The sequence below is a fragment of the Mus pahari genome, chromosome 21, assembly GCF_900095145.1.
Source record: "Mus pahari chromosome 21, PAHARI_EIJ_v1.1, whole genome shotgun sequence".
Lineage (NCBI taxonomy): Eukaryota > Metazoa > Chordata > Mammalia > Rodentia > Muridae > Mus > Mus pahari.
Window position 1 is genome coordinate 8,762,933 of NC_034610.1, and position 26,596 is coordinate 8,789,528.

Sequence of the window (26,596 nt, forward strand, 5' to 3'; positions counted from 1 at the left end):
TTCATCAAGTAAATGGTACAAAACATCAGCACATTTCCAGGAAAACCATTTACAGAAGTGCTAATGCCATCATGTTTTTTCTTTATTGTCTCAGTTCCACAGAGACTGGGCTCCCGATTGCCTAGAGAGGTCCTCAGAGTCGCCCTCTCTCCGTCACCTTCTCGTATACTGGTCTAGATCCCACTGCAGCTTAGCCCATGCTTCCCACGTCTCACAAAATCAAGCTTTAATTTAAGCAAGCAATTGAATCAAGGGCAAGGGAGTTTATAGTTATCTCTAGTTTAAAAAAAAAAAGAAAGAAAAGAAATTCCAAGGGGCTTGGCCCATTTGAACTCTGTGACAAACTGCAGTGGGCTTGGTGGCCCATGAACACCACAAGCTTAGCCCTCAGTGCCAGAGTCTAGATGTGCGCTCACGGGGAGGCGTCCTGTGCACTCTGTCCCTAGTTCAGAGATAGCAGCTTTGCAGTTGCAACCTTGCCTGGTACAAGGTTGAAGTTCTCTGTGGCTTTAATCCCACTTCTGAAGCTCTGTTCTCACAACCCGGTCACTTCACAACAGCTGGCCTCCTGACAAGGCCCACTGGGGCTAGTACCCATCACTTGGAGACTTGCAAGTATAATTTGATTCATTTCTCATTCTTGCTGCTGAGTTTGTTCCTGCTGCTATAATAAAACATCTCAGACTTCATGTTTTACAAAACCAGGCCTTATTTTTCCACAGATCAGAGGCTGGCTGTCAAGGTCAAAGGGATGGTGTCTGCCTCCATCCCCAGAGGGCACAAATGCTATGTCCTGAGTACCAGAAGGACCTTGCTTATACTCTGAAGCCCTCCTTTTATAAGGCTGCCAACCCTAAGTTCCCTCCTCCAGCAGCCTTAGTACTATATCTGGAGTTTAGAACCTTACCATGGACTCTAGGCATGTGCACCTAAGCTGCCGTACGACACATCTTTTCTCTTTGGTCATAAGCTCTGCCCTAGCATCGGGCCTTGGAGATCAGGTTGTGGATGATGTGTTTATAGAAAGATAAAGAGGTATAAGATGTGTTCTGTGGGGATGTGGAGAGGTATGGGGAGAAGGGGTGCCTCAGTGGGCCCATGCCAAGGCATCCCTTCCTCCTGAGGGACCAGCTACATGACTGACAACTGATGGTATAGTATAGAAAGAGTTGATTCAGGGCATGGGGAGGGGAGTTAAGAGGGAAGTAGAGACAGAGAAAGGCAGAGAAAGAGAGAGAGAGAGAGAGAGAGAGAGAGAGAGAGAGAGAGAGAGAGAAGAGAAGAGAAGAGAAGAGAAGAGAAGAGAAGAGAAGAGAAGAGAAGAGAAGAGAAGAGAAATAGAGGCCAGCATGGCCACCAGCATGTGGAGAGAGGGGGAAGGGAAGGGAATGGGGAAGGGGAGAGCAAGAGCTGGAGAGAAGCAAGAGCTCAAGAGTAAGGGAGGAGGGGCCAAGCAGCCTGTTTTATAGTGGGTCAGGCCTACCTGGTTGTTGCCAGGTAACTGTGGGGAAAGCCTATCTGGCTATTGCCAGGTTAACTGTGGGGTGCAGTTTAGACAGAAAGCTAACATTGGAGGCCAGAAGTTGTTATGGAACTCCTGGGCCTGACTCTTGGGCCAGCACAGATGTGCTCCAGGTTTGCCCAGGCCTTTATGGATTCCTGCCTATTACTTAATTGCCTCGTCCCAATGAGTCATTGGCTCTAAATATCTCTCAGAACTGCTGAGGATCTGGTCTGAGGAGTTGAGGTGCCCTTTCTCCTGGGCCCACAGGCATCCTTTTCAGCAGAAACAAACAGCTTAAGAATGCTCTCTCACTGGCTCCTGTTAGGGCTTTCTCAGGGAAGTGCTGCATTTCTCAGCATGTAAACAGCCTGGTATTTTACAATAAAACTCCTGGCACTACTTAATGTTTCCATGGTAATTAGACAGCTTGCCAAGCCTCTTCAAAAATACACAAAAATGTGTTTTGTTTTGTTTTGTTTTTCTGAGAATGTAAAATTTTGTTGTCAGTCTTCCCTTTCGCTTGGATTCCCATTCTATTCACAGCACTGGGAAGCTGAGCCAAACAATAGGGTCTCCCCCTCCCCCCTCCCCCTCCCCCTCCCCTTCCCTCGCTCCCTCAAAGCATAGTATCAGTCACTTTCCTACACCACCTTGCAGTAAAAGATCTTTCTAAACTGAAATTCGGTTTTAAATGTAGTGTTCTGCTACCACAAGCCCCATCGTCAGGCTGAAAATTACAGCCATTTTAAATTACAACCATTGTTGGTAAATAATTGATTAGTTACACTCTCTGATTGGTAATACGAGATCTAAAATGATTAGTCGGAAACTGGGTATACATGGTGATGTAGGTGCTTGTGTGTCCCTGGAGGGCCCAGTCTATGCTAAGCAGGGCTCTCTGCACCACTTCCTTTAGTTTCCAGACATCACTAGCAGAAGCAAACATGTCCACATAAACAGCCATGGAGAGATGGGAATGAAAAGGCCTTTGCTCTGATGACATCACTTGATTTTTTATTTTTTTTTATTTTTTTATTTTTTTTATTTTTTTTTTTTTTTTTGAGCTCCTTCCCAGTGCGTGCCCAGAATCAGCTGCCAGTGATCGTTACAAAAACTCATTTGGAAAGATCTGTGAGCTGAGAACCTGAGTGTCTGAACACAGTTCCCAGACAGTGTGTTATGTGCTGTGTGTTGTGTGCCGTGTGCCTCTCTCTCTGCTCCTCCATAGTGTTTCATCTCACCCTGGGCTGGGCTAAGAGGCCCTGGGTTAGGATAGCAGGAGGCCTGTGGGGTTCAGAGGCCTTGGGTTTCCCTGCCTGGGAGGGTGGGTAAGAGAGACCGGTAGGAAGTTCTCCTCCCGGTGGCCGTGAGAGCCACAGCAAGTGGGCTTTCCGGCCTCTGCCCCCTTTCACATTAGCCTTTTCCCAGTCTTCCAAGCCTGGAATGCAGGAGACATCAGTAAGGGGGACTCCTCAGCCCCCTCCAGTTTGCACTACTAGCCCATTTCCAGTTCCCTGGTCAAGTATCCAGAACAGGCTGGCATATTGAAATGCTCTCCCAGACAAAATGATGTGCAACTCAGGCTCTCCAGAGATGCTTAGCCAACAGGAGGTGCTTGGAAGCAGCAGTAAGCTAGGTATGTGAATGCGGTGTCTGGAGCTACACGCATATAGCTATGCAGATATCCAGATGTGTTTGTTTTAAGGAACGGGTGTAGTATGAGTGACCAGTCTAAAATCTGTAGGGCATAGCCACAGACAGAAAATCCTTCTAGACAGGGAGTCAAGACTTAACCCAAAGGCTGCCTGGAGGCAGGTTTCTCTCCTTGGGGAGGCCTATCTTGTAAGGTCACGAGCTGGTTAGATAAGACCACTACACCATGGAAGGCCAGCTTCATTACTCAGCAGTACCACTTTAAACGTTAACCAACGTGACACAAGCTAGTCGCTGGAGAGGAAGGGGCTTCAATTGAGAACATTCCTCCAGAAGAGCAGCCTGTGGGGCATTTTCTTAATTAGTAGTTGATATGGGAGAGCCCAGGCTATTTTGGGTGGGGCCATCCCTGGTGGTTCCAGGTTCTAAAAGAAAGTAGGCTGTACGAGTCATGGGGAGGAAGTCAGTCAGCAGCCCTGGCCTCCACGGCTCCTCCTCTACGGTCTCTGCCTCAGCTCCTGCCTCTGGGCTCCCGCCGCGTCCCGACTTCCTTTGAGAGTGAGCAGTAAAATGGAAGTGTAAGTCAAATAATCCCTTTCCTCCCAAAGTCGCTTTGGTCACAGTATTTCATCACAGAAACGGTCACCCCGATTAAGACAATAGCCAACAACCACACAGCCACATCACAACTGGTGTTAGGCCCAGCATCTATGCCCCATGACCCGGCCACATGGACACTGTAGTTATCTCCCTGAGGATCGAAGGACCATGATTAACCAGAGGTGAGCAGATCTGTCCTCGGGGGCAGAAGAAGACACATCTCTGGAGTGAACTCTGTCATTGCTGCGCTGCCTGGTTTATGAGGTTGAACCTGGCATGGAAAATAGCTCTCACACAGGACCTCAGGTCCGAGCTCCTGTTGGGGCACAGGAAGGTCTCTACCTCTGACCTACAGTCCCAGGGTATTCAGGGAGGCTATCCCACCTGTCTAGGCCTGGAATCTGTTGTCCTTTCTCCCAGCTGCTCCAACCTTTCTGGTGCTGAGGGTCCATGTTATTCCTGAAAGCGTGACTCAGAACCTGCCTGATAGTTTACACCAAGCCCTTAACCTCCTACCATCTGCCATCCTAAAAGCTCAATTGGTTATTAACCCAGGGTGGCTGTCACACATGTTTAGCAGGCAGGAAGACATGTTATTGGCTTCTGGTGTTCAGGCCAGGATGTCAAGAAAGTCGGGGGGGGGGGCGGGGGGGGGGGCGGAGGGGGGAGCGGCTGGAGAGATGGCTCAGCGGTTAAGAGCACTGACTGCTCTTCTGAAGGCCCTGAGTTCAAATCCCAGCAACCATATGGTGGCTCACAACCGTCTGTACAGCTACAGTGTAGTCATATACATTAAATAAATAAATAAATAAATAAATCTTTAAAAGAAAGGAAGGAAAAAAGAAAGAAAGAGAGAGAGAGAAAAAGGAAGGCAGGGAGGGAGGGAGGGAGGGAGGGAGGGAGGAAGGAAGGAAGGAAGGAAGTCAGGTGCAGTGTGTCTCAGCCTCATGTTTCCAGGTCCCCTCCAGCCCCACTGCACCCTGTTTGGGTCCCTGCTCCTGCTTGCGGGGACCAGGGCTGTGGCTCTCTGAGGAGGAACAACACACACGCTCTCATCCCTCTTTTTGGTGTAGGTAATGAGTATATTGTTCTGCTCTATGGCTTAGCCAGACCCTGTGATATCTTTTAACCTTCAACGTGCTCTTTCTTCTGTGAATTGACATGCCCAGGAAAGTGCGCAAAGGTGTTAGAGATTCTATGAGGCAGACTGGCTGATTAGCACACTGGGATTGCTGAGGCCCGGGCCCACCTCGTCTTGGGCTCCCTTACTAGAGGAGAGCACTTGTAGCAACGGTCTGGCTTTCTTCTTTTTATCCTGATTTCATCTATGTTACTACAGCTTTTGCAATGTACTTAGCTCACATTCTCTGTAGCATTTGTACTGGCTAGTTTTGTGTCAACTTGACACAGCTGGAGTTATCACAGAGAAAGGAGCTTCAGTTGGGGAAATGCCTCCATGAGATCCAGCTGTAAGGCATTTTCTCAATTAGTGATCAAGGGGGGAGGTTCCCTTGTGGGTGGTGCCATCTCTGGGCTGGTAGTCTTGGTTCTATAAGAGAGCAGGCTGAGCAAGCCAGTAAAGAACATCCCTCCATGGCTTCTGCATCAGCTCCTGCTCCCTGACCCACTTGAGTTCCAGTCCTGCATCCTTTGGTGATTAACAGCAGTATGGAAATGTAAGCCAAATAAACCCTTTCCTCCCCAACTTGCTTCTTGGTCATGATGTTGTACAGGAATAGAAACCCTGACTAAGACAGCATTGGTCTCCTCTGGAATTCTTGGACACCTCCACGCAGGGTGGATGATCTCCTTAGCTCTAGGTTTATGAGGACAGTTCGGGCACCTCCCTCTTCCTCAGCGTGCCTCCTGGGCCTGGCTTTGTGCGGTGGCTGTTTGGAGTCCTGTGTGTTTCTTCTAAGTGACTCAGATGCGTTTCTAGTACAAGACCAACTGTCGTGTTGAGTTTCAGCTTGAACCACGCTGCTGTTACAGATTCACAGAATCCCACACAAGGTCCATACCTGCCACTCGAGAAGTCTGAATTGGTGAGAAGTCTGAGAGGCCCACATACGTTTAGCCTGAGTCCAGGACAAGTCAGATCCATTTTCTTGCTCTATCATTGCCAGGGGTTGGGCTCTAGTGTCCCTTACCAGCACAGTACATCACCTGCAGTACATCCTACCAGTGGTCCAGGGCAGGGAGAGCTGTGAACTGTAAGTTGGATACAGTAATGCAGGCGATGAAGAGTCGCACACAGCAGGATCTGGCAGCTGCACTAGCTGCTCAGTTGACTTGTGTTGGGTAATCTGGGAACATTCTAAGAGGGGACGTTGCTGGGTCACATGGGAGTCTGCCACCTGTGTGCCTACCATCTGTTGGACTTCCAGTGCTGGGAATGTCCTGGGGCCTCGTGCGTGTGAGGGTGGTGCGAGTCAACCCAATTGCTTGCTTTGCAATAATCAATATTATGTTATGGGAAATTCACCTCATTAACTAAATTAAAACAAAATTCTAAACCTGAAGATGACAAAATGGGAACTCCCCAGCATAGCCATGGTGAATGTAGGGTTCTCCCCTCGGGTGAGGGTAAGGGTGCTCCCCTCAGGAGAGTATAGGGGTGCTCCCCTAACTGGAGTGTAAAGGTGCTCCTCCCCTCTTTAGACCCCTCACCATGCTGGTAGCCACAGGTGAGCATAAGGGTGCTCCCCTCAGGGGAGTGTAAGGGTGCTCCCCTCTTGCCCCCTGACCTTCCCTCTCTCTCCTTTTACCTTTGTTCATCCTCTAAACAGGGCTCAGTTGTCCGTAGGGTTCTGGATGGCCCCTGCCATGGGTAGAGAGCCTCCAAGTGTGTCATTCTGCACTAGCCTGTCCTGAGTCAGACCCAGGAGTGAGAGGCCATCTCTGACTGCCATCCACAGGCTCAGATCAAGTCTCCACTCTGCTCCCACTGAAGGCCCTTGAGCGGGCAGGCAAAGCCTCACGGTCCCTACTGACTCTCTGGCTGCTCAGTGGTCCCTCCACCCCGGCGGAAGTCATTCCTCTCTGATATGGCTTCATACCTCCTTTGCCCGTCCAGCCCTGCCACCTCCCATGTGAGAGCCACTGTAATCTTACCACACGAGAGCAGATTATGAAAATAGCTCGGAATTCTGAGGGGAAGGTTGCAATATGAAAGTTCTGCCTTAGCATAATTTTCCAGAAACACCAGAGCACCAAGCCGTGTGACCGGGCTGTGTGAGAGGAGCACACTTGCCTGCGCCTGTGAGTGTTCTGAGCACTGTGGGCGAGCTTCATCCACCTGGTCAGCAAGAGACTTTGGGGTTTCTTCCGATCCAACTTCAGTGTCTGAGGGCTCAAGACACTGATTCTGTGACCACTCAAGCCAAGTAGGTAAGGAGGGCCTTGTTCATTTTTCAGTTCTGGGATTACACATAGGCCTCCCACGTGTAAGCAGGCAAGAAAGGCTGAGTCTTCCCTCTTCCCGTGTCCTGTGTCCTTATGTAGGCCTCCAGCAGAAGGTGTGGCCCAGACTAAAGGTGCACACCACCATGCCTGGAATAGGAACTTGCTTTGCCCCAGGCTGGCCTTGAACTCAGAGATCTGTTTGTCTCAGTCACCCGGGATGGAAGGCGTGTACTACCTTGCCTGGGCCCAAGCTTTTCATGGCCACTCTGCCTCAAGATCTCCATGTCAAGATCCGGGTCAGCAGCCTGTGTCTCCCAGCCTTAAGGTCTGGATCACAGGAGTGCCCTCCGTTTCTGGATTGTAGTTCACTCCAGATGTAGTCAAACTGACAGTCGGGAATGGCCATCACAGTTCTCCTTTGTGTTTGAGTCGTGAGGATGGGGAGGAGAAGAGGAAAGTCGATCAATAAATGGCACGTGGAGGAGTGTCCCTTCCTTCAGACAAGGATGCCATAGGCCCTTTCTGGGAGTGTTCTGGACAGTGACTAGGATGTGAATGAGCTTAGGGGGGAAGGTGGCTCAGAGATGCTGCCATCCTAGGAGTCCATCTTCATTGTCTTTTGGGACGCTGCTCTTCATCCTACTTCATGTTCTCTCTCTTGATCTCTGCAGAGTGGTGACAGTCAGCCTGAGGCCTCTGCAGCACGCCAGTCCCTGCTCCTGTCTAGCAGGTGATCCCTGCTGAGACTGCTCTGAGGCGGGACTCATGCCTCGTGTCCTGGTGTCTCCCATAGAACCCTAAGCCAGCCGTCATGTCCTTTGTCTGCATCTCTTTGGCCCGACTCGGGTGATGCTCCTTATTTCTTATTCTCAGCATGGAGACCCTGACTGGATATCTGTGAGCCCGCTCCGGAACCTCTGACATCTCGGGCAGTGCATTCATTGGCCAGCTCTTTGGGTGCTCCGCATGTGGAGTTCTTCAGTATTCCAAGTCTGTGAGAAATCTCTTTTAAGCTTGCACGTGACTCCAGAAAAACGTTTAAAGCCACGTGTCCATACTGGACCCACTGTCTTGAATGTTGGAGTATCAGTGAAACGACCCAGGCTGTGTTTCAGGACCAACAGGCTGGGCTATGATATGAAGCGAGGCCATTTCTTGCTTGTCCTCCGGGCTGCTAATAAAGTCTCAGTTGCAGGAGGAGTGTGCACGTGTTCAGTCCCCTGTCTCAGCACATGCGTATGTATGGAAGGCTTTTACTGTGAACTGTTTCTGAAGATGCCATAGATGGTCTCCCACCGGGTGTGGGAGGCACTGGGTCCTGCGATCACCCTGCTCTTGGCCAGTAGCTGTGACTTTCTGAGGTTCGCACAGTGTGCCCAACTCTTTAGGTGTTTCTGGCGGTGGGAGAATGGCGTACTCAGGGATGCTCTGAAAAATGGGTGAGAGCCTGCGCTTTTGCCACAGGTTGGTAGGTGCTAGGCCAGGGTGGGTTGCATGGGGGAGACTGTCAAAAACCCCAAGCCACCATGAACACCATTCCAGCTCTCCAGAAACTGGACTTTCAAGGGCTTGGCTACAACCTCTGTCCTTCTTTCTATGCCTTCTGTTTTCACGAAGGATCTCTGGGGTTTCACAGGTGGCTGGCAGGAAGCACGCTTCTCCCTGCATCCTCTGCTGACATCTAGTGGTGTGGGGTGAATATGCACATGAGATATGGAAGGCTGAAGAGACAAGGGACTCAGGACCTTTGTGCTTGCATGCACACACATACCAGGACCTTTGTGCTTGCACGCACACACATATGTGTGTATGTGTGTGTGCATATAAGTATGCATGTTTGTGTGTGTGTATACCAGCATGTGTGCATGCGATGTGTGTCTATAATACATATGTGATGTGTTTACTATGTGTGTGCGTGTACATTTGTATATGTGGATGAAGGCTGTGTATACCATGGTGAGGTGTAGAAGTCACGGGACAATCGTGAGTGTTGGTCCTTACATACTTTGTTTGAGTCTGAGTTTATTTGCTGTTTCCCGGTATGTGGAGATACTCTTGTAGCTGGTCCAGAAGCATCTAGAACTTTGGTCTCTACCTCCATCTCTGGGGTTACAGACACTTGTGCTACATGTCCAGTTTTTAATGTGATTGTGGAATTTGAACTCAGCTCTTCAACCTTGCATAGTAAGTGAATTTGCCCACTGAGCTGTCTCCTCAACCCCTAAATGACTTTTTTAAAGTGATAGAATATTAATGTTGATTGTATGACCTAACTCTTTATAGGAAATAAAATTTAGGTAGTGTCATGCCTACACACACACACACACACACACACACATCCTTCAGCTTGTTTGAATTGCCCCCCATAAATGGTCTGTGGTCCCTTTATGGGCACACTCTTATAGACCTGAAGCTGGGTGGCTGTAGCCCTTGGGTAAGAAGGATATAATTATGTTACTAATGTTCTCAAAGAAGGGCTAGAGGCTCACAGGTTCCCCATGGTGTTAAACTGTGAAGGATGCCCCCATGTTCTCCACATCACTAGCAGGGACAGCATCTACACCTTTTGGCAATCCACCACTGGAAGCTGGCGCTTGTTTCTCCCCATACTCTGTGTGTGGCAAGTTCTCTTCATCTTGACTATACAAATGGGGAAGTTTATTGAGGCTGAGTGGTAGAGTGACTTGCCCAAAGTCTGGTGTCTGGAAATAAGCCCAGCTGACAACTGAGGAAGAGGCCAGGGCCCTTGCAAGTTTGTAGCATGACCTCGTGGTGGGCGTGACAGAGAGAGCCAGAGCTCCTCCAGGACAATGAGCATCAGTGTGGTGGGTGCTTGGCTGTGACAGAAGCAGCAAGAGGCTTGGACCAGTAACCAGCTGAAGGGAGGAGCCTTTCTAGACTACGTGGTTGTGGAGGTCAGAGGACCACTTGTCCTCTGTCCCATCCCAGAGACTCCATGGGGAGGGAACATCTGTCTTCCCCCACTTGCTCCTGGGTAGTTGCAGGGAAGAGGGGTATTTGGAGCAAAGCCCGCCCCAGGTCTGGCTCAGGATGGAGACGATATGAGCTCATTAACAGGTGGAGAGGACAGTGGTGGGGCCAGTCATGAGAGGGCTAGAAAGGATGGTGCGATTGTGGGACTGTGGGAGACCACTGATTCCTAAGCCACTTCTGAGTTCTCTGACTCATGATTTTCCTGAACATTTCTTGCAGACCTCTGGAGGTGAGAAAGGGGCAAAAGCCCAAGTTCTAAACGAGAAAATGGGCACGGCTTAGCCGCTTGTATCGTCAGGGGTCCTAAGCAGACCATGTGTAGTCCAAGGAATTTGTTGGCACCTGGCGCATGCTTAGGGCGAGGCTGTTGCTTGGTGGGTTGGTCATGGATAGAATGAGGTGTGCATATCATGTCATGACAGGATCCCTATGATGAGGCATCTGCCAGTCAGTGTGTCATTTATGGTCACTACATAGGAACCAAATCAAACCGGCTTAGAAAAATTAGCAATTTGTCAGAACCCATTCTGAACAATAATGATTTCTATTGGATTCGAATCAAAATGTTCCAAAGAGTTGGTGGAGTCTGGGGTCCTCCACATCTGTCTCAGGGTTTCCATTGCTGTGAAGAGACACCACGATCATGGCAACTCTTATAAAGAACTCTTATTAATTGGAGCTGGCTTACAGTTCAGAGGTTCAGTCCATTATCATCAAGGCGGGAGCATGGCAGTATCCAGGCAGGCATGGTGCTGGAAGAGTTGAGAGTTCTACATCTCATTCTGACAGCAAACAGAAGACTGGCTCACAGGCAGCTAAGAGGAAGCATGCCCATCCCCACAATGGCATGCTTCCTCCAACAAGGCCACACCCACTCCAACAAGGCCACACCCACTCCAGCAAGGCCACACCCACTCCAGCAAGGCCACACCCACTCCAACAAGGCCACACCTCCTACAGTGGCACTCCTCGGGCCAAGCATATTCAAAGACCACACCATTCATGCTTCACTTTACTTTCTGGCAGGGGTGGGAAGCATCTGCACAAAACAAGCACACGCCCACACTTGGATCCTCAGCAAAGGCAACATCTCAAGATGACACAAGGTAAAGCCTGGACCTCATGATCGCTGAGAGAAGGGGATGGTGATGGGGAAGGCCACACACATCTGGATTAGATGGAATTGATGTCCCACAGAAAGAAAGAGCTCATTTGCCACAGAGGGTGAAACTGCTAAATCCACCCAATCCAGCACTATGTTCTCTATGCATTCCAGCGTCATGGGGGCTGGCATAAAAGCGGCAGGTCAGGTAAGGAAGTAAGCCAGGGACTGCCCATGCCGTTCAGCCATCACTGTCTAGCTGGGGACATAGCAGGCAATGGCTCTCACACACACTCAAATGAACACAGCCAGCATCTGTCCCCAGAGGGCCTTATTACCTGGGCTGAGAGCGCTCCCAGCTCCCAGGTGCTTCCAGAGTTCCCAATGTGAGACACACAACCTCCTGCTGGTCCTGTGGGAAGGAAAGCGTGCTGAGTGAGGGTCAGAACCAGTAGATGCAGGGCTCTCTCCACAACCTGAAGTTTGCATCATGATCACTTATGACAAGCCAGGGCAGCAGTGACACAGCAGAGACCGTTGACTTCATTCGTGAAGTTGGCAATTCTGGCTCTCCACCAACATCTGGACCACAGTTAAGTAGCAAAGACATAAGCTTGAACGTTGGCTTTTCCTCTTCTCTGACTTGCTAGTAAATGTGAGGTAAGGGACAGAGGTTGGAGAATACAGGACAGTGTGGTAAGTGGAAGCCTGGTCAAACAGATCAAAAAGCAGTTTCCCTTTGAAAAATGATATTTATTTTCTCAGTGTATATATGTGTGCATTTGTATGCCATGAAGGGGAGTTAGTGGGAGAAAAAGGAAAAGGGGAATTATATAATTATATTTTAATTAAATAAAATTCTTATTGAAAAAAAGCTATTAGAAGTAATAGAGTTGGGCATTACTCCAAAAAACATTCAAAAAAAGAAAACCATATGAACATTAAAAAACCACAGTTTGCCACCCAGAATATCCACTTCAATGAGGTCTGATTGACAAAAGCCAAAGTCAAATATAACAATATAACAATAAGGACTCCTTAGATTTCATATTAAATCCCCCCCCTTCTTGGTAGACTGTTATATAAGCAACCTGTTATCTATTCAATCAAGATAGTAGGAATTAAGAAAGCTGAGGATATTTATTTATTTATTTAGTGTGTGTGTGTGTGTGTGCGTGTGTGTGTGTGTTTGTGTGTGTGTGCGTTTGTAGAGAGGTCAGAGGATAACTTGAGGAATTGAGGAAGGTCTGTTTTCTCTATCCATCGTGTTGGTCCCAGGGAGTGAACTCAGGTCATCAGGCTTGGTGGCAACTGTCTTTATACTCTGAGCCATCTCACAGGTGTGAGAGATGTGCAGAGATGGGGACAGGTACAACCTCTGTCCTCAAGCCCTTAAGGGCACAGTGCCAAGCAAATCTCCAAACTTTCTCTAAATCATGGTGACCAAAAGGGGTTTGGAAAGGACAGGATCCCCGGGTGAGCGTAGCCTTGGGTTCAGGCATCCATCAGGCATCAGTCACTGAGTGTGACTGGGTTTTAGCTATGCCTATGCTTACATATTGTAGCTACATTTGTGGTTACAGTTGCTGCAGGGAGCATTTCAATGCAATAGGTACCAAAGACTCAAGCATAGCGGTTGCTCCCTCTCTGCCACAGACGATAAAGCCCGACCCACCTCTTAAGCGAGTGGCCGTTTTCAGTTGAGATTTGAGGCTCAGGATGGAAACATCATCATTTCCTCTGGCAAAATCTTCAAAGTTGCACAAAAGCTGCCAGTTCCCCTCTCTGTCCTCTCTGAGAGATCCTCTCCAGCGTCAGGAGCTCCTGAGGCTCCCGAAGCCATGTGGAGGAGGTTTATGTTCAGAAACAAAAGGAGGACAGTGTTGGTGGGTACCCACGGGCAGGTGAGGACGGCGGAAGGCATAGGCTGTGGCCGGACATACTTACCCATGTTCCTTCTCTGCTTTCCCAGGGCAAAGGAGACACAACCCCCTCAGCTGAGTCGCAGCCAGCCTCCTCGTCGTCCGCAGAGGTAGGGTGATTCGCCCTGTCCTTTCCCTCGGCTAACGTGGTAGGCGCTGGGAAGAATGGCCACCGCGAAGGCTTTCTCACTTTCTTTGGTTGTTTACTCTGTCTGGAGTCTGGTGAAGCAAACTGTGATGTGCTTTTTGGAAGAAGAGTAAGATGTACAATTGAACACTTCTGACATTCTAGGGGACATACAGGCATGGTAGGTTGTGCCATAAAGTCTTTGAACAGTAGGGGTCGCCCTGTGTGCCAAATGGGAACAGCACCCAGCTAACAGTCCTTATGGGTGGATTCTTTTAGACAGAATCTGTGGGTCATCGTAATTATTATCTATGTCATGTGCAATATCCCTTTAGGACATCTATATGCCGTTGGTTTCCCTGCCAGCTCCTGAACTTTATGTTTGGGTGAATCAGGGTCCTAGTAGTAACATTTTGGGGGCTAGGTCTAAGAGGAGTATCTTCAGTTGGAGATGGGTTTCTCATTTTTCAAATGGCTGATTGATTTTAACACTATTGCAAATAAGAAAGTTTCTAAGGTGTCTTTTATGTTTAGTTCTCAATGTCTGATACAAATAATCCTTACTGTGTGGGAGGAGGATAGTGGAACCTAGCTAGGCAGGGTTTTTTTTTTTTTTTTCCAGCTGGGTGATGTTAATTTGTATTAATGTAGTAGGTGCTGAACAAAAACTTCCCTAATTTTTGTGATGTGTGTGGGTTTTTTTGTTTTGCTTTCTTAAAGCAGAAAAAGTTGTTTTTATAATGATAATGATATGCAATGATATTACAGCAACAATAATAATCAAGGAGAGGGAAAGAGTAGAAAGGTTTATAAAGCAAAAGAGAAGCTACTGTGGCGTGGGCTCAAGGGTCAAGGCCTGGGTATCCCATATGCTAGGCAGCAGGCCTTTCCCTCTGTGAACAGAGAGTGGTGAGAGGATGGGGACAGAGGAAGGCCCCTGACACCCAGTTACTGCATGCCGAGCAACACAAGGCACAGGCTTGCTTGTCTCCTACCCCCCTCTCACTAGCCAAATCTGTAGGGCTTTTCACTAGCCCTCGTATGCTTTATCTGACAGCCCAACACTGAGAAAGGGTCTGATAAGAGAATCTCATTCTCAGCATCCTCCTCTCACCATGACATCATCCTCCCACCATGACATCATCCTCTCACCATGACATCATCCTCTCACCATGACATCATTCTCCCACAATGACATCATCCTCTCACCATGACATCATCCTCTCACCATGATAGCATCCTCCCACCATGACATCATCCTCTCACCATGGCATCACCCTCTCTACGGCATCATTCTCTCATCATGACATCCTTCTCCCACCACGATATCATCTTCTCACCATGACATCATCCCCTCACCATGAAATCATCCTCTCACCATGACATTGTACTCTCACCAAGGTGGACTTCTATGTTAGGCATAAGACTTGTGTTGGTAGAACTGTCAGCTCTGTGTTGGTGTGTCATATCTCAGAGTGCCTCCAGTTGGTTTTGTCCAAGGGTAAGATGGATGTCAGAATGCTGTTTTGAAGGGCATCCTAGTTTCAGTGAACCCGGGAGACTGGGGGTTGCAGAGGGGGTTGGAGGACTTCTGCATCAAGCCCGGGAATCTCTCGGACTGGTTTTTACCCTCCTTAGGAAGAGGCAGTTAAAGCTGCAGTTGGTAAGGCTTGGGCCTGTCTAGTTCATAGCTGGAAGGAGCTGTGTTCCTTGGGGAATCTGTTGTGTTATTGTGTATGTTCTCACAATCCACTCTTAGACTCATCATAGTTGTGAGAAGAGATTTCAGTGTTGATGGCTTCCTTGCTCGTGGCTACCGAAATGAATGTAGGGCTCCAGTTACAGTAACACAAGCCACACCTCTAATCCCAGAGCATTGAGAGGAGAGGAAGATTCCTGTATATTTGATGCCGTCCTGATCTACACAGCAAATATCAGGCCCTCCAGGTCTATGTAGTAGGTTCCTATCTTGGGCGGGGGGAAGGTATGCCGAGGGAATAAAATTAGGCGTGTTTGTTAGGCGCAAAGAGTGGATTTAGGGGCCATGGCATGGAAGATTACTGCTGGTGAGTCCTTTCTGGAGAAATCAATGACTTCTACTGAGGTGTCATCCACAGGACAGTGGCTACAATTGGAGACTGTCCAGGAACTCAGTGTTTCCATCGGGATGCTATCTCCAGATCACACCCCAGGTCCAGGCACAGGAAAGCCTGGTGCTTGGCAAGCATCCTCCGCTCCCATTAGTGCCCAAACAGGCCTGGCCGCGCTTTCAGTGTCTTGAGTGTAACCACTAGGCGTGGTGAAAACACACACCCGACCCCAGAGTGGCGTTCTGTGGCAGAGAGTAGGGTCCTGCAAGGCTCTTGGGCTGAGTGGGGACCTGACTGGAGGTCAGTCCTTACTCGGAACAGGCTGGACAGTGTGGGAATTAGCAAGGCGGGGAGACTTTAAAGGGCCGATTCTGGCCTTCCCTCTGCTGGTCCTTCTATGTTCTTTCCCTCTTCCTAACTCTTGCTCTATAATAAGACTTCAAAGGCTTATTTTAAAAGACTGTCCAACTACAGTGCCCTGGGCTGAATTCGTAGCAAAGATTTAGCTGTTGTGGTGTATGTGTGTGCCCAGAACATGAAAGAATTGGAACTCTTCTCCAATACTGTCATGGAGATGGCTGATGTAATGATAGTTGTAACATTAAATTGCTTGCATGTTTTCTAAGACCCACAAACGACTGTTTGCCTAGTTAAATTTCCTCACTATCGTGATTTTAATATTTATTTCTTTGGTTATAATAAAAAAGAAATTTGGAGCCGGGCGTGGTGGCGCACGCCTTTAATCCCAGCACTCAGGAGGCAGAGGCAGGCGGATTTCTGAGTTCAAGGCTAGTCTGGTCTACCAAGTGAGTTCCAGGACAGCCAGGGCTATACAGAGAAACCCTGTCTTGAAAAAAAAAAAAAAGAAATTTGGGAAAAGAAACAAAGGAGATAAAGTTTTCTTGAAGAGCACATACAGTGCAGGTGTCTTAGTTTTACAGAGAGGTCTCTTCACTCACTGAGAGTCTATAGATCCTGACAAACCCAGGCTTCCTGTCAGACAGGAGCAAAATCACAGGAGCTTGGCCACTCTTTATTGTTATTATTATTATTATTATTACTATTACTATTATTGGATATTTTCTTTATTTACATTTCAAATGTTATCCTCTTTCCCGGTTTCCCCCTCCCAGAAACCCCCATCCCCTCCAGCTCTCCCTGCTTCTATGAGGGTGTTGCCCCACCCACCAACCTACTCCTGCCTCCCCACCCTCAATTCCCCTACACTGGGGCATCTATAGAGACTTCATAGGACCAAGGACCTCTCCTCCCATTGATGCATGACAAGGCCATCCTCTGCTACATATGCAGCTGGAGCCATGTGTACTCCGTGGTTGGTGGTTTAGTCCCTGGGAGCTCTGAGGGGTCTGGTTGGTTGCTGTTGCTCTTCTTCCTATGGGGTTGCAAACCCCTGTAGCTCCTTCAGTCCTTTCTCTAACTCCTCCATTGGGGACCGCACAGTCAGTCCAATGGCTGGCTGTGAGCATCTGCCTCTGTATTTGGAAGGTTCTGGCAGGGCCTCTCAGGAGACGGTTATACTAGGCTCCTGTCAGCAAGCACTTCTTGGCATCCACAATAGTGTTTGGGTTTAGTGACTGTACACGGGATGAATCCCCTGGTGGAACAGTCTCTGGATGGTCTTTCCTTCAGTCTCTGCTCTATACTTTGTCTCCATATTTGCTCCCATGAGTATTTCATTCCCCTTTCTAAGAAGGACCGAAGCACCCACACTTGGGTCTTCCTTCTCCTTGAGCTTCATGTGGTCTGTGAATTGTATCTTGGGTATTCTGAGCTTTTGAGCTAATATCCACTTATCAGTGAGTNCATACCATGTGTGTTCTTTTGTGATTGGGTTACATCACTCAGGATGATATTTTCTAGATCCATCCATTTGCCAAAGAATTTCATGAATTCATTGTTTTTAATAGCTGAGTAGTACTCCATTGTGTAAATATATCACATTTTCTGTATCCATTCCTCTATTGAAGAACATCTGGATTCTTTCTAGCTTCTGGCTACTATAAGTACTGCTGCTATGAACATAGTGGAGCATGTGTGCTTTTTACATGTTGGAGCATTTTCTGGGTGTATGCCCAGGAGTGGTATAGCTGGGTCCTCAGGTAATACTATGTCCAATTTTCTGAGGAACCGCCAGACTGATTTCCAGAGTGGTTGTACCAGCTTGCAATCCCACCAAGAATGGAGGAGTGTTCCTTTTTCTCCACATCCTTGCTAGCATCTGCTGTCACCTGAGTTTTTGATTTTAGCCATTCTAACTGGTGTGAGGTGGAATCGCAGGGTTGTTTTGCTTTGCATTTCCCTGATGATTAAGGATGTTGAACATTTTTTGAGGTGCTTCTCAGACATTCAATATTCTTCAGTTGAAAATTCTTTGTTTAGCTCTGTTCCCCATTTTTAATAGGGTTATTTGGTTCTCTGGAGTTTGGTTCTTCTTGAATTCTTTGTATATATTGGATATTAGTCCTCTATCAGATGTAGGATTGGTAAAAATCTTTTCTCAATCTGTTGGTTGCCATTTTTTCCTATTGACAGTGTCCTTTGCTTTACAGAAGTTTTGCAATTTTAAGAGATCCCATTTGTTAATCCTTGATCTTAGAGCACAAGCCACTGTTCTGTTCAGGAAAATTTCCCTGTGTCCATGTGTTCAAGGCTCTTCCCCACTTTTTCCTCTATAAGTTTCAGTGTATCTGGTTTTATGTAGAGGTCATTGATCCATTTGTAATTGAGCTTTATATGAGGAGATAAGAATGGGTCATTTGCATTCTTCTACATGCTGACTACCACTTGAGCCAGCACCATTTGTTCAAAATGCTGTCTTTTTTCCACTGGATAGTTTTAGTTCCTTTGTCAAAGATCAAGTGCCCATAGGTGTCTGGGTTCATTTCTGAGTCTTCAGTTCTATTCCATTGATCTACCTGCCCATGTCTGTACCAATACCATGCAGTTTTTATCACTATTGCTCTGTAATACAGCTTGAGGTCAGGCATGGTGATTCCCCCAGAAGTTCTCTAATGGTTAAGAATAGTTTTCATTATCCTGTTTTTTTCTGTTTGTTTGTTTTTGTTATCCCAAATGAATTTGCAAATTGCTCTTTCTAACTCTATGAAGATCTAATTTGGAATTTTGATGGGGATTGCATTGAATCTGCAGATTGCTTTCGGCAAGATGAGTCACCACCATGAAGCAACAGAGGCCAAGGTTGCAGGTTTGCAGATGGTGAAACAAAGGCAGTTGTTGGATAAAATAAAAATAATTCAGCTCCCATAGAAGGAGTGGGAGGTGCTTGGTGACTGGGCACAGGCTTGTCATTGTCAGCCTAGAGTCAGGACGTGTGTGTGTGTGTGTGTGTGTGTGGTGTGTGTTTGTGTGGTGTGTGTGTTTGTGTGGTGTGTATGTGTTTGTGTTGTGTGTGTGTGTGTTTGTGTGGCATGTGTGTATGTATGTGTTGCTTTTTGATTCTTTATCATTTGTGCAATGATCTAGTTGTTGCCAGCCACTTTGATTTACTTTGAAAATAATGAGATACCTCAAATGCAGAGAAATGCAAACCTGCTGATACCCACCAGGCAAATATTCACCCTTCCTGGCTTTGAGGCTGGCTGGCTGTCGGCAGTCCCATCTGAGTGACAGAATTAGTTTTGCAATCAGAATTCGTCAGTGGGGGGCTGAGCTTTGCCAACAGGTCTTCAGCCTTTCTCCCCCCACACCCACCTGACGCGGTCTGTCAGAGATGTACTGCGTCTCCTTTTCCATTTTCCCATCCCTTACCTCTGCCTTGAACCCAAAGCACAGAAAGCAGTACCACAGGTTTGTATTCCTTCTTATGGAGCTGGTCGCCTGGAGGTGACAATGGAAAACAGTTGACATGCAGGGAATAAGCATGGGGGGGGGTCTATGTGTTAGTTCTGAGATCAAAGACCTGGCGTCGGAATAGGCTATGCCTTCAGAGCCCCTTGCCAGGGCAGCCCCAGTTAAGGGGCTTGTTCATGTCCAGTGTGGCTCTGTATCAGCCCTACAGGGGAGCCAGGTGGGTGCTGACTGGGGAACTGAGGGGGGCTTCCTGTATAGAAGCAGGGAGTGTCGCCTCAGGGAAACCTGCAATCATCAGAACATGGAAGCGGCGTGGCTTTCTGTATTTTGTCCACTGCGATTTCATGGCTGTATCTAATCATTAGATGGTCTCAAACATCCCAAACGCAGCACTTCAGCAGGGGCTGTCCAGAGGTTTATCCAGACAGAGGGAAACCCAGAGCGAAGTCGTAATTTTCCGTTTCCTTCTAGGCTATGTTTTGATAAACCAAGCATTAACTTTAAGAAAAAATTACTGACCCAAAATTTTATCGTAAATCTCTACCCCGCTTCCTAAGTCCCAGCGTAACACACAGGGTTTGAAAGAAATGTCTGGAGAAAAGTGATAAAAAGAAGAAGAAGAGGAGGAAGAGGCAGAGGAAGAAGAAGAAAAAGAAGGAAGAGGAGGAGGAGGAAGAGAAGGTGGAGGAGAGGAAATACCCAAAGAGTCTGAAAGTTCTTCACCAAGTTTTAGGATCACAGGGAATATGAGTTTTTCCATACTTTTCTATAATCTGCAAAGAAGTTTTACTATAGGTGCAGTAATTTTGTATATATTTTTAACTAGTTAAGATAGATCCTTATATTGAATATACCCTAAATATTGAAAATAATGGGACAGCCTTGGTACACTGCACATTTTATCTTTCTGGGTGTTTTTGGATTTGATAACAGGTAGTCAGCTAATCTCTCCATTTGTCAGCTCAGGTCATCTCATCATTTGGAGGTGGCTTCTGCTCAGTGACACCAGAGGAAGAATTTGATTTGTTAAGAGAATTAGTGTCCCCTGTGTATTACAGATGTGACAGTTCCCCCCCACTCCCCACCCCCACACACCTCAGCTACCCAAGGAAGAGCTGCTGAGACCTGCAATTTACCTTGCAAATGAGTTTCTCCACCACAAGCACAGCCCTGTGACCCTGGACAGGGTCAGCGCTGGGGGTGTTATGATGGCCTCCAGACCCAAGGAGACTGGCTTTCTGGAGCATCTCTCTGTCATGGTACTACTTAGAGCTGCCAGGCCTCTGAGCCTAAGTGTCAGACCAGTCTCTCCCCTGTAGGAGTGGACACTCTTAGATCCTCAGTTCTAAAAGCCAGCCTGGCAGCTCACAGCCTCTACCTTCCTTAGACCAGAACTTAGACCATGGCTTCAAGAGACAAAGGTCAGAGGAATTAGGACGATCTTCTAGAAGACTCTCAAAGTTAGAGGAGCTGCCCGGTCATGACTGCAGGCCCTATCTGAGCCCCGCATGCTGAGGTGCTCTGGGACTGTCCACAGGCTCCATAGGCAACAGTGAGGGACCCATAGCCAGAGACCCCTCCAGAGGAATATCATATTTTCCCACACCAGCCCTCAAAACCCTTAAAGTGGAGGCAGCCATGATGGTTACGGTGAAGCGCATGTCTTCACCTCTCTGTATTCTTGCATTCTGTCACTTCTTATTAAGCAGTGAGAATCTGAGCAGGATTCCCCAGTGGCTTGTGACCATGTTAGGACTGGGTAGTGCTGTGCACAGTCCACGGATCAATGCTTCTTATACACAGATGCAACCGGTCTCACACCAAAATTATTTAAGGAAAAAGAACGTGTGCTGAGTATATACAGACCCACATCTGGCCTCTCTGCTCACTAGTTGTGTACACAGCACACACATCACGTGTCATCTGGAGGAGGCCAAGTCCAGGGGGCACTGTGCAGGTGACATAAGTCATTTCACGCTAGAGACTTGAGCAGCTCAGAGTTGGGAACTGGGAGGATCCTGGAGCAAGTCTTGAAGGTGGCAAGGCTGCCTGTAATTCAGGGTTTGATTCCCGGCACCCACATGGAGGCTCGCAACTGTTTGTGACTCCAGTCCCAGGGGATCGGATACCCTCTTGCAGCCCCGGTGGGCACCAAGCACATATGGTACACAGACTTACATACACATCAAACAAACAGGCAGATACATTTTCAAGTCTAGGATTCCTCAGAATGCTGTCAGGATGAGAGGGCATCTGCCCCTTTGTCAGTGACGTCACAGAGTTGACCTGATTTATACTAGGCCACATGAGGAGTGCCTCATGGTGTGCACATGGCTTTCCTCAATGCCCTTGGTGCACAGGGAAGGGACAGGGGACTGGGCAGGCAGGATGCTCTGTGAGTTCTTGCTCCACATCCCCTGCAAGGATCTCCCCACTCCGGATTTGTTTCCATCTGCAAATTGCTTTGTTAGATATGTTAGATACCACCCCCCCTTTCTCCCTGTGTCTGTCTGTCTGTCTGTCTGCCCCATGGTGCATGTGCAGAGGATGAAGGGCAACCTAGTTTGAAACAGAGTTTCTTCATTGTTCATTGCTGTACACATGAAACTAGCTGGCCAGCAAGCTCCCGAGCAGTCAGACCTGTCCCTGCCTTTCATCTCATGTCCAAGGGCTGGGATTGCCATGGAGACAGGCGCTACCCTGCCTGGCTTTATGTGGGTTGGGGGACTTGAAATCAGATCCTTACACTGCCACAATAAGCACTTTATCCACCGATCCCCCCTCACAGTCCTGAATTGTCCCATTTCAAAGCGTTGTAAGTGTTAACCAGTTAATTGGTCACTGCCACACACAGTAGTCATGGATGTCCGTGTTCCCAGCTCTCAAATGAGAACACAGAGGACATGGAGCCATGGTGTGAGGTTGGAATTTGAACCACATGGTCTGGGTTTAGTGTCTTCACTCTGAACACGAATCTGTCATGTAGACATTCACTGGATTCCAAGATAAATTCCTGCAATCCATTTTAGGAACATAAGAAGCGTTTAACTTTTTCTCCATGTAACTGTTGGAGAACAGAGAAGGAATTCAGGATTGCTCTTGGCCTCGCTTGCTCCGTGCTGAGCAAAATGCCTCTCAGAACTCTCTACTAACACTGGAGCTGAAACCAGGAAGCAAGAAGCGTGATTCCTCCTGCCGTCCTGATTTGCTCCTGGACCTCTGAAGGAATGGGTCCCCAACATGTTCTTAATACAAGATCCCTGCTTGAAGTCATAGTAACGGCAAATCAAAACCCACATCGCGCAAGTCTTACCTTTGGTGTCCGAGCACCAAGAAGAGCTGTGTGGGCCATCGGTGCCCACACCACACTGACACTTCTGACCACCAGGATAGAGAGGAAGAGGTTGTATCTCACAACCAGAGTTTCCCATTCCCCGCTGAGCAGACATGTTGCTTCTAGGCCTCGGGTGATGGCCCCTCAAGCCATTGTGAACCCATGGTGTAGCAAGCTGCTTACCTCATGACAGAACAAAAGAGGATGAGAGACCAGTATCCCACATCCTTCAAGAGATGTCACTAAGCACCCAAGGCCTCCCTCGAGGCTTCTTAAGGGCTCCAACTCCATTGTGTTTCAGGCTGGGGATCAACTTGTCAACACAGGAGCCTCTGAGGGACATTTAAGATCCAAACTGTAGTCCTTCTAAATTATGTGTGCATGTGGGTGGGTGCGGGCTATGTGCTCCTGTGCGTGTGTGGATGTGTTATATGCATGTGGAAACCAGAGGTAAATGTTGATAACCTTCTTCAGTTGCTCTCTGCCTTACTATTTGAGGAAAGGTATTTCACCGGTGAATCTGGAGTCCACCAGTTCAGCTAAACTGACCAACGAACTCTGAGCAGCCATCTGACTTTTCAACACTCCATTTTCACCCCTGCCCTGTGCTGAGATTACATATGCATGCATCTGTGCTCAGATCTTATGTTGAGGGGGGGGCGCATGTGAAATTAGGTCGCCAGGCTTGTACAGCAAGCGCTTAACTGACAGAGCCCCTCTTCTAAGCAGTTGTAGTCGTGCTGTCGTCCTCACACACAGCCCACGGGCATGTGAAGTAGCCTCCGAGCCTGCCCAGACACTGTGATAGCCGCTCTCCCTACACTTCCTGCTGGCTCAGGCATCCACTGAAAGTCCTTCTCCATCTGCAACTGGAGTGGACGGAGGTGATGACAGTTTCCAGCAGAGCCAAACTGCGAAGCTCTGCCCTTCCTCGGCAGAGCGGCTGACTCCCTGTGAGTGGAGCTGCTTGGGATTCTCCCAGACACAGAGCATCTTTGGTGGCTGGCATGACAGGGTGTGGTAGGACCTCTCCTCTGTGCCTCCTGGAGATGGCCCCCCAGTGGTTATAGACCAGTTCTGTGGAGGTAGAGGCTCGCTCTCATAATATAACACAGTTGTGCATGCTTCCGGTGTGGGGACCACTGCATATTTTCTTCCCTCTCCCATGGGGCTGGGCATGGACGCATGGACACAGATGGGGCACACATGCACACCTTTGGAGTCCCTGGAGGATGCTGAGGATTAGACTAACTGCTCAAGTGGCAAGGGACAGTGGCTATGGAATTTCCACTTGACTGCATTTGAGGATAAATGCAGTCGGATGTGGGAAAGAGAGTTCAGTTTCCACTTTGTAGGTGACTTGTCTGAACCTCAATCTCTTTTTCTGGGCTTTGTGGATCACAAAGACTCCTATCAGGAGCCTTCCTCTAGACAGGCCAGGCTATGTGGCTCTGTGAGGAGTCCCACAAGACAGGCTTCCCGTCCTTGTCAATGGGCTGAGGTGGAAACTCTCCTGCCCTAAGCTCCTGTAACCTGGTCCTGGCATGGGACCCATGCACTGCATGGAGACACACGTCACTTCCAACCCCGTTTGTAATGGGGAAGCCATGGCACACGGAGTCCTCAACATAAGGTCCTCATTGTGTTGTTCTGAGTGGGTCCAAGGCAGGAAAACACAGTGTTTCACATGGCAGAGGAAGACAGGATGCTCGAGGCTGAGCATGATGGCTGGAAGGGAACAGGGAGACAGGGTGCTCAAGGTTGGGTATGGTGGCCAGAAGTGCTGCTCGTGGCAGAAGAGGACAGGACGCTCTAGGCCGAGCATAGTGACCAGAAGGGAACAGGAAGACAGGGTGCTTGAGGCCAAGCTTGGTGGCAGGAAGGGAACAGGAAGCATTGCTGTCACGGCTGTCACAGCATTGGTGCTGATTATCGGGATGTGATTGTGTGTGACCTATGAGATCTTCTGCAGGAGTGGTGCCCATGTAGCAGTGGTACAGTTTTTCAAAGCGTGGACCAACAAATAGAGAGCTGCTTCTCAAAATCACTTCTTTAGACACGCAGCTGGAGATAAAAAAGCCAAGGTTGTTATGACGATCTTCCGTGGCATTCAATAAAGGCAATTCTTGTCACGGTCACCATGACAACATCCAGTCTACACCTTACATGCATCTACAATTACATTCCATTAAAAATGAAAGGTTTCTGTTGCTGCACTCCAACCTGACGTGACCACCATTTCCCTGGAGATTAAAGCCCTGGTCTGTTGGTTAATGCACTTTCAAAGGCTCCAAGTCTTGGACGATTGCCTTTTAATTCTTGTGGAAGTTGGAATGGAATGACGTTTAGGACAGCTCAAACTACAATTATAAAATGTAGTCATTTTAGGTCAGGATTATTCAGACTGGCTTCTCAGCCCTCCATCCAGTTTTTTGTTTGTTTGTTTGTTTTGTTTTAATACCAACTCCATGCTCAGCTATGTAGTCGTTGAGAGCCGAGGGGCACAGCAGCTCCCGTGAGGGGGCTTGTTCTAGATCACAAGCATGTCGGGCGGAAGGTTCTGTGAGCTTCGCTGTGCTGTGCTGGCTTCGCAGTAGCTAGCCGAGAGGACTAGAGCCCAGTCGGTTTGCAGATGGCCAGCAGAACCTGGGTGAATCTATCTTCCACGGTGTTGGGTGCATCTTTTTCCTTGAAAGAGCCTTTCTTTGGGGTAACTGGCCATGCACCCCACCCTTGGACATAGGCAAATATCTCGAAGGCCTAATTCTATTCTGTGCACAAGGTAAGCAGGGAAAATTGTGCTCCTTTCTCTCAGTGACCTCTCACCCCACCGATGTCCCTGAGTGACAGTGATATGGGTCAAGCTGAGACCATTTCCCCGGAGAAATAGCTTTCCTGAGTACTTTAAGAGGGAAAGGTTGGCTAGTGGATATAAGCTGCATTTTCATTTGCGCATGCTTGAAACAATTCCAAAGACTCCACGATCTTCCGTAAAGCACGTGGGCCCTGCCACCAGAGGAACGGGCATGGAGTTGGTGAGCTGGGGCATGCTTAGACCCCAGAGATCTCAGAGATCTGAGACTGGCCGGAGTAGAGCTAACTCCCCCCCCCCCTTGTTTTCATGCCTGCTTTAGGGCACATAACCACAACCCCCAAGTCGTTAATCGTGAACAGTCAGTCGTGTACCCAGCACCTGGACCACCGTGCTAATGATGCATCTCCTTAGTCTTAGCCTTCAGTCAGTGACCTTCCCTTCCTAGATATTCCTACACCCTTCCCCAAAATGATGTAATCCTTGGTTCACCACGAATAATGCATATGTGTTCACATCCACCCCCCAATAAAGAAATATGAACAAGCTAAGATTGCCTTAGAGAGCTGCTTCATTAAAGATCACTGGGGAAGGCCTTCGCCTAAAGGAACCATTATATTAGGATTCTCAAAGAAGGCCTTTTCTCTCCTCCCCAGTCCTGCTCCAGCACTTGCTCCCAACCTGACCAGGAATCCCTCTTGTCCTGGACTCCGCTTCCCTGTTCCAGCCTGGCATACAGCTGTGCTCCTCCGTGGGGAAACATGGACTGCGGGCCCCCACCTGGAACCACTGTACCTTGTCCTCCCCGAGCCGGTGTATCTGCGTGACTTGAGGGGAGGCAGAACTCAGCACCACACTCTTCCCCACCCCAGTCAAAAATCCATGAAAAAATACTTATGTTTCAACCAAACTTGGTCACTGTAGATTGAAATAATTAAAATAAACTTGATCACGAAGGCCATAAGAGTCTACAGTTCCAGGGAAAGATTTCATTTTGTCCTCTGTGACACTCGGGACACCCTGTAGGACAGTGCAAAGAAGCTTTGCTGTCTCTCCTCACGATGTCTCCAGTGGTCGTGTGCAGAGACAGGCCTGGCTGGGCTGCAGGCCACATTCACAGGGAGCTCTGCTTCCAGTCCAATACGGTGGGAGGAAGGCTGCCGCTTTCCCTAATGACAGGGCTCAGGCTGCACCCAGAGCTTCTGGGAAGGGATGCAGATCC

At 48.4% G+C, this 26,596-nt stretch overlaps 1 protein-coding gene across 1 annotated transcript in view; it reads left to right on the forward strand.

Moving 5' to 3' along the window:
* Nucleotides 1-26,333, forward strand: part of LOC110337880 — a 69,229-nt gene extending 42,896 nt beyond the window's left edge. The window contains exons 3-4 of the mRNA XM_021220938.1: nt 13,231-13,290; nt 26,031-26,333. Of these exons, the coding sequence (XP_021076597.1) occupies nt 13,231-13,290; nt 26,031-26,201 (231 nt within the window). The 3' untranslated portion in view covers nt 26,202-26,333. The remainder of the gene's footprint in view (nt 1-13,230; nt 13,291-26,030) is intronic.
* The last annotated feature ends 263 nt before the right edge of the window (nt 26,334-26,596 follow it).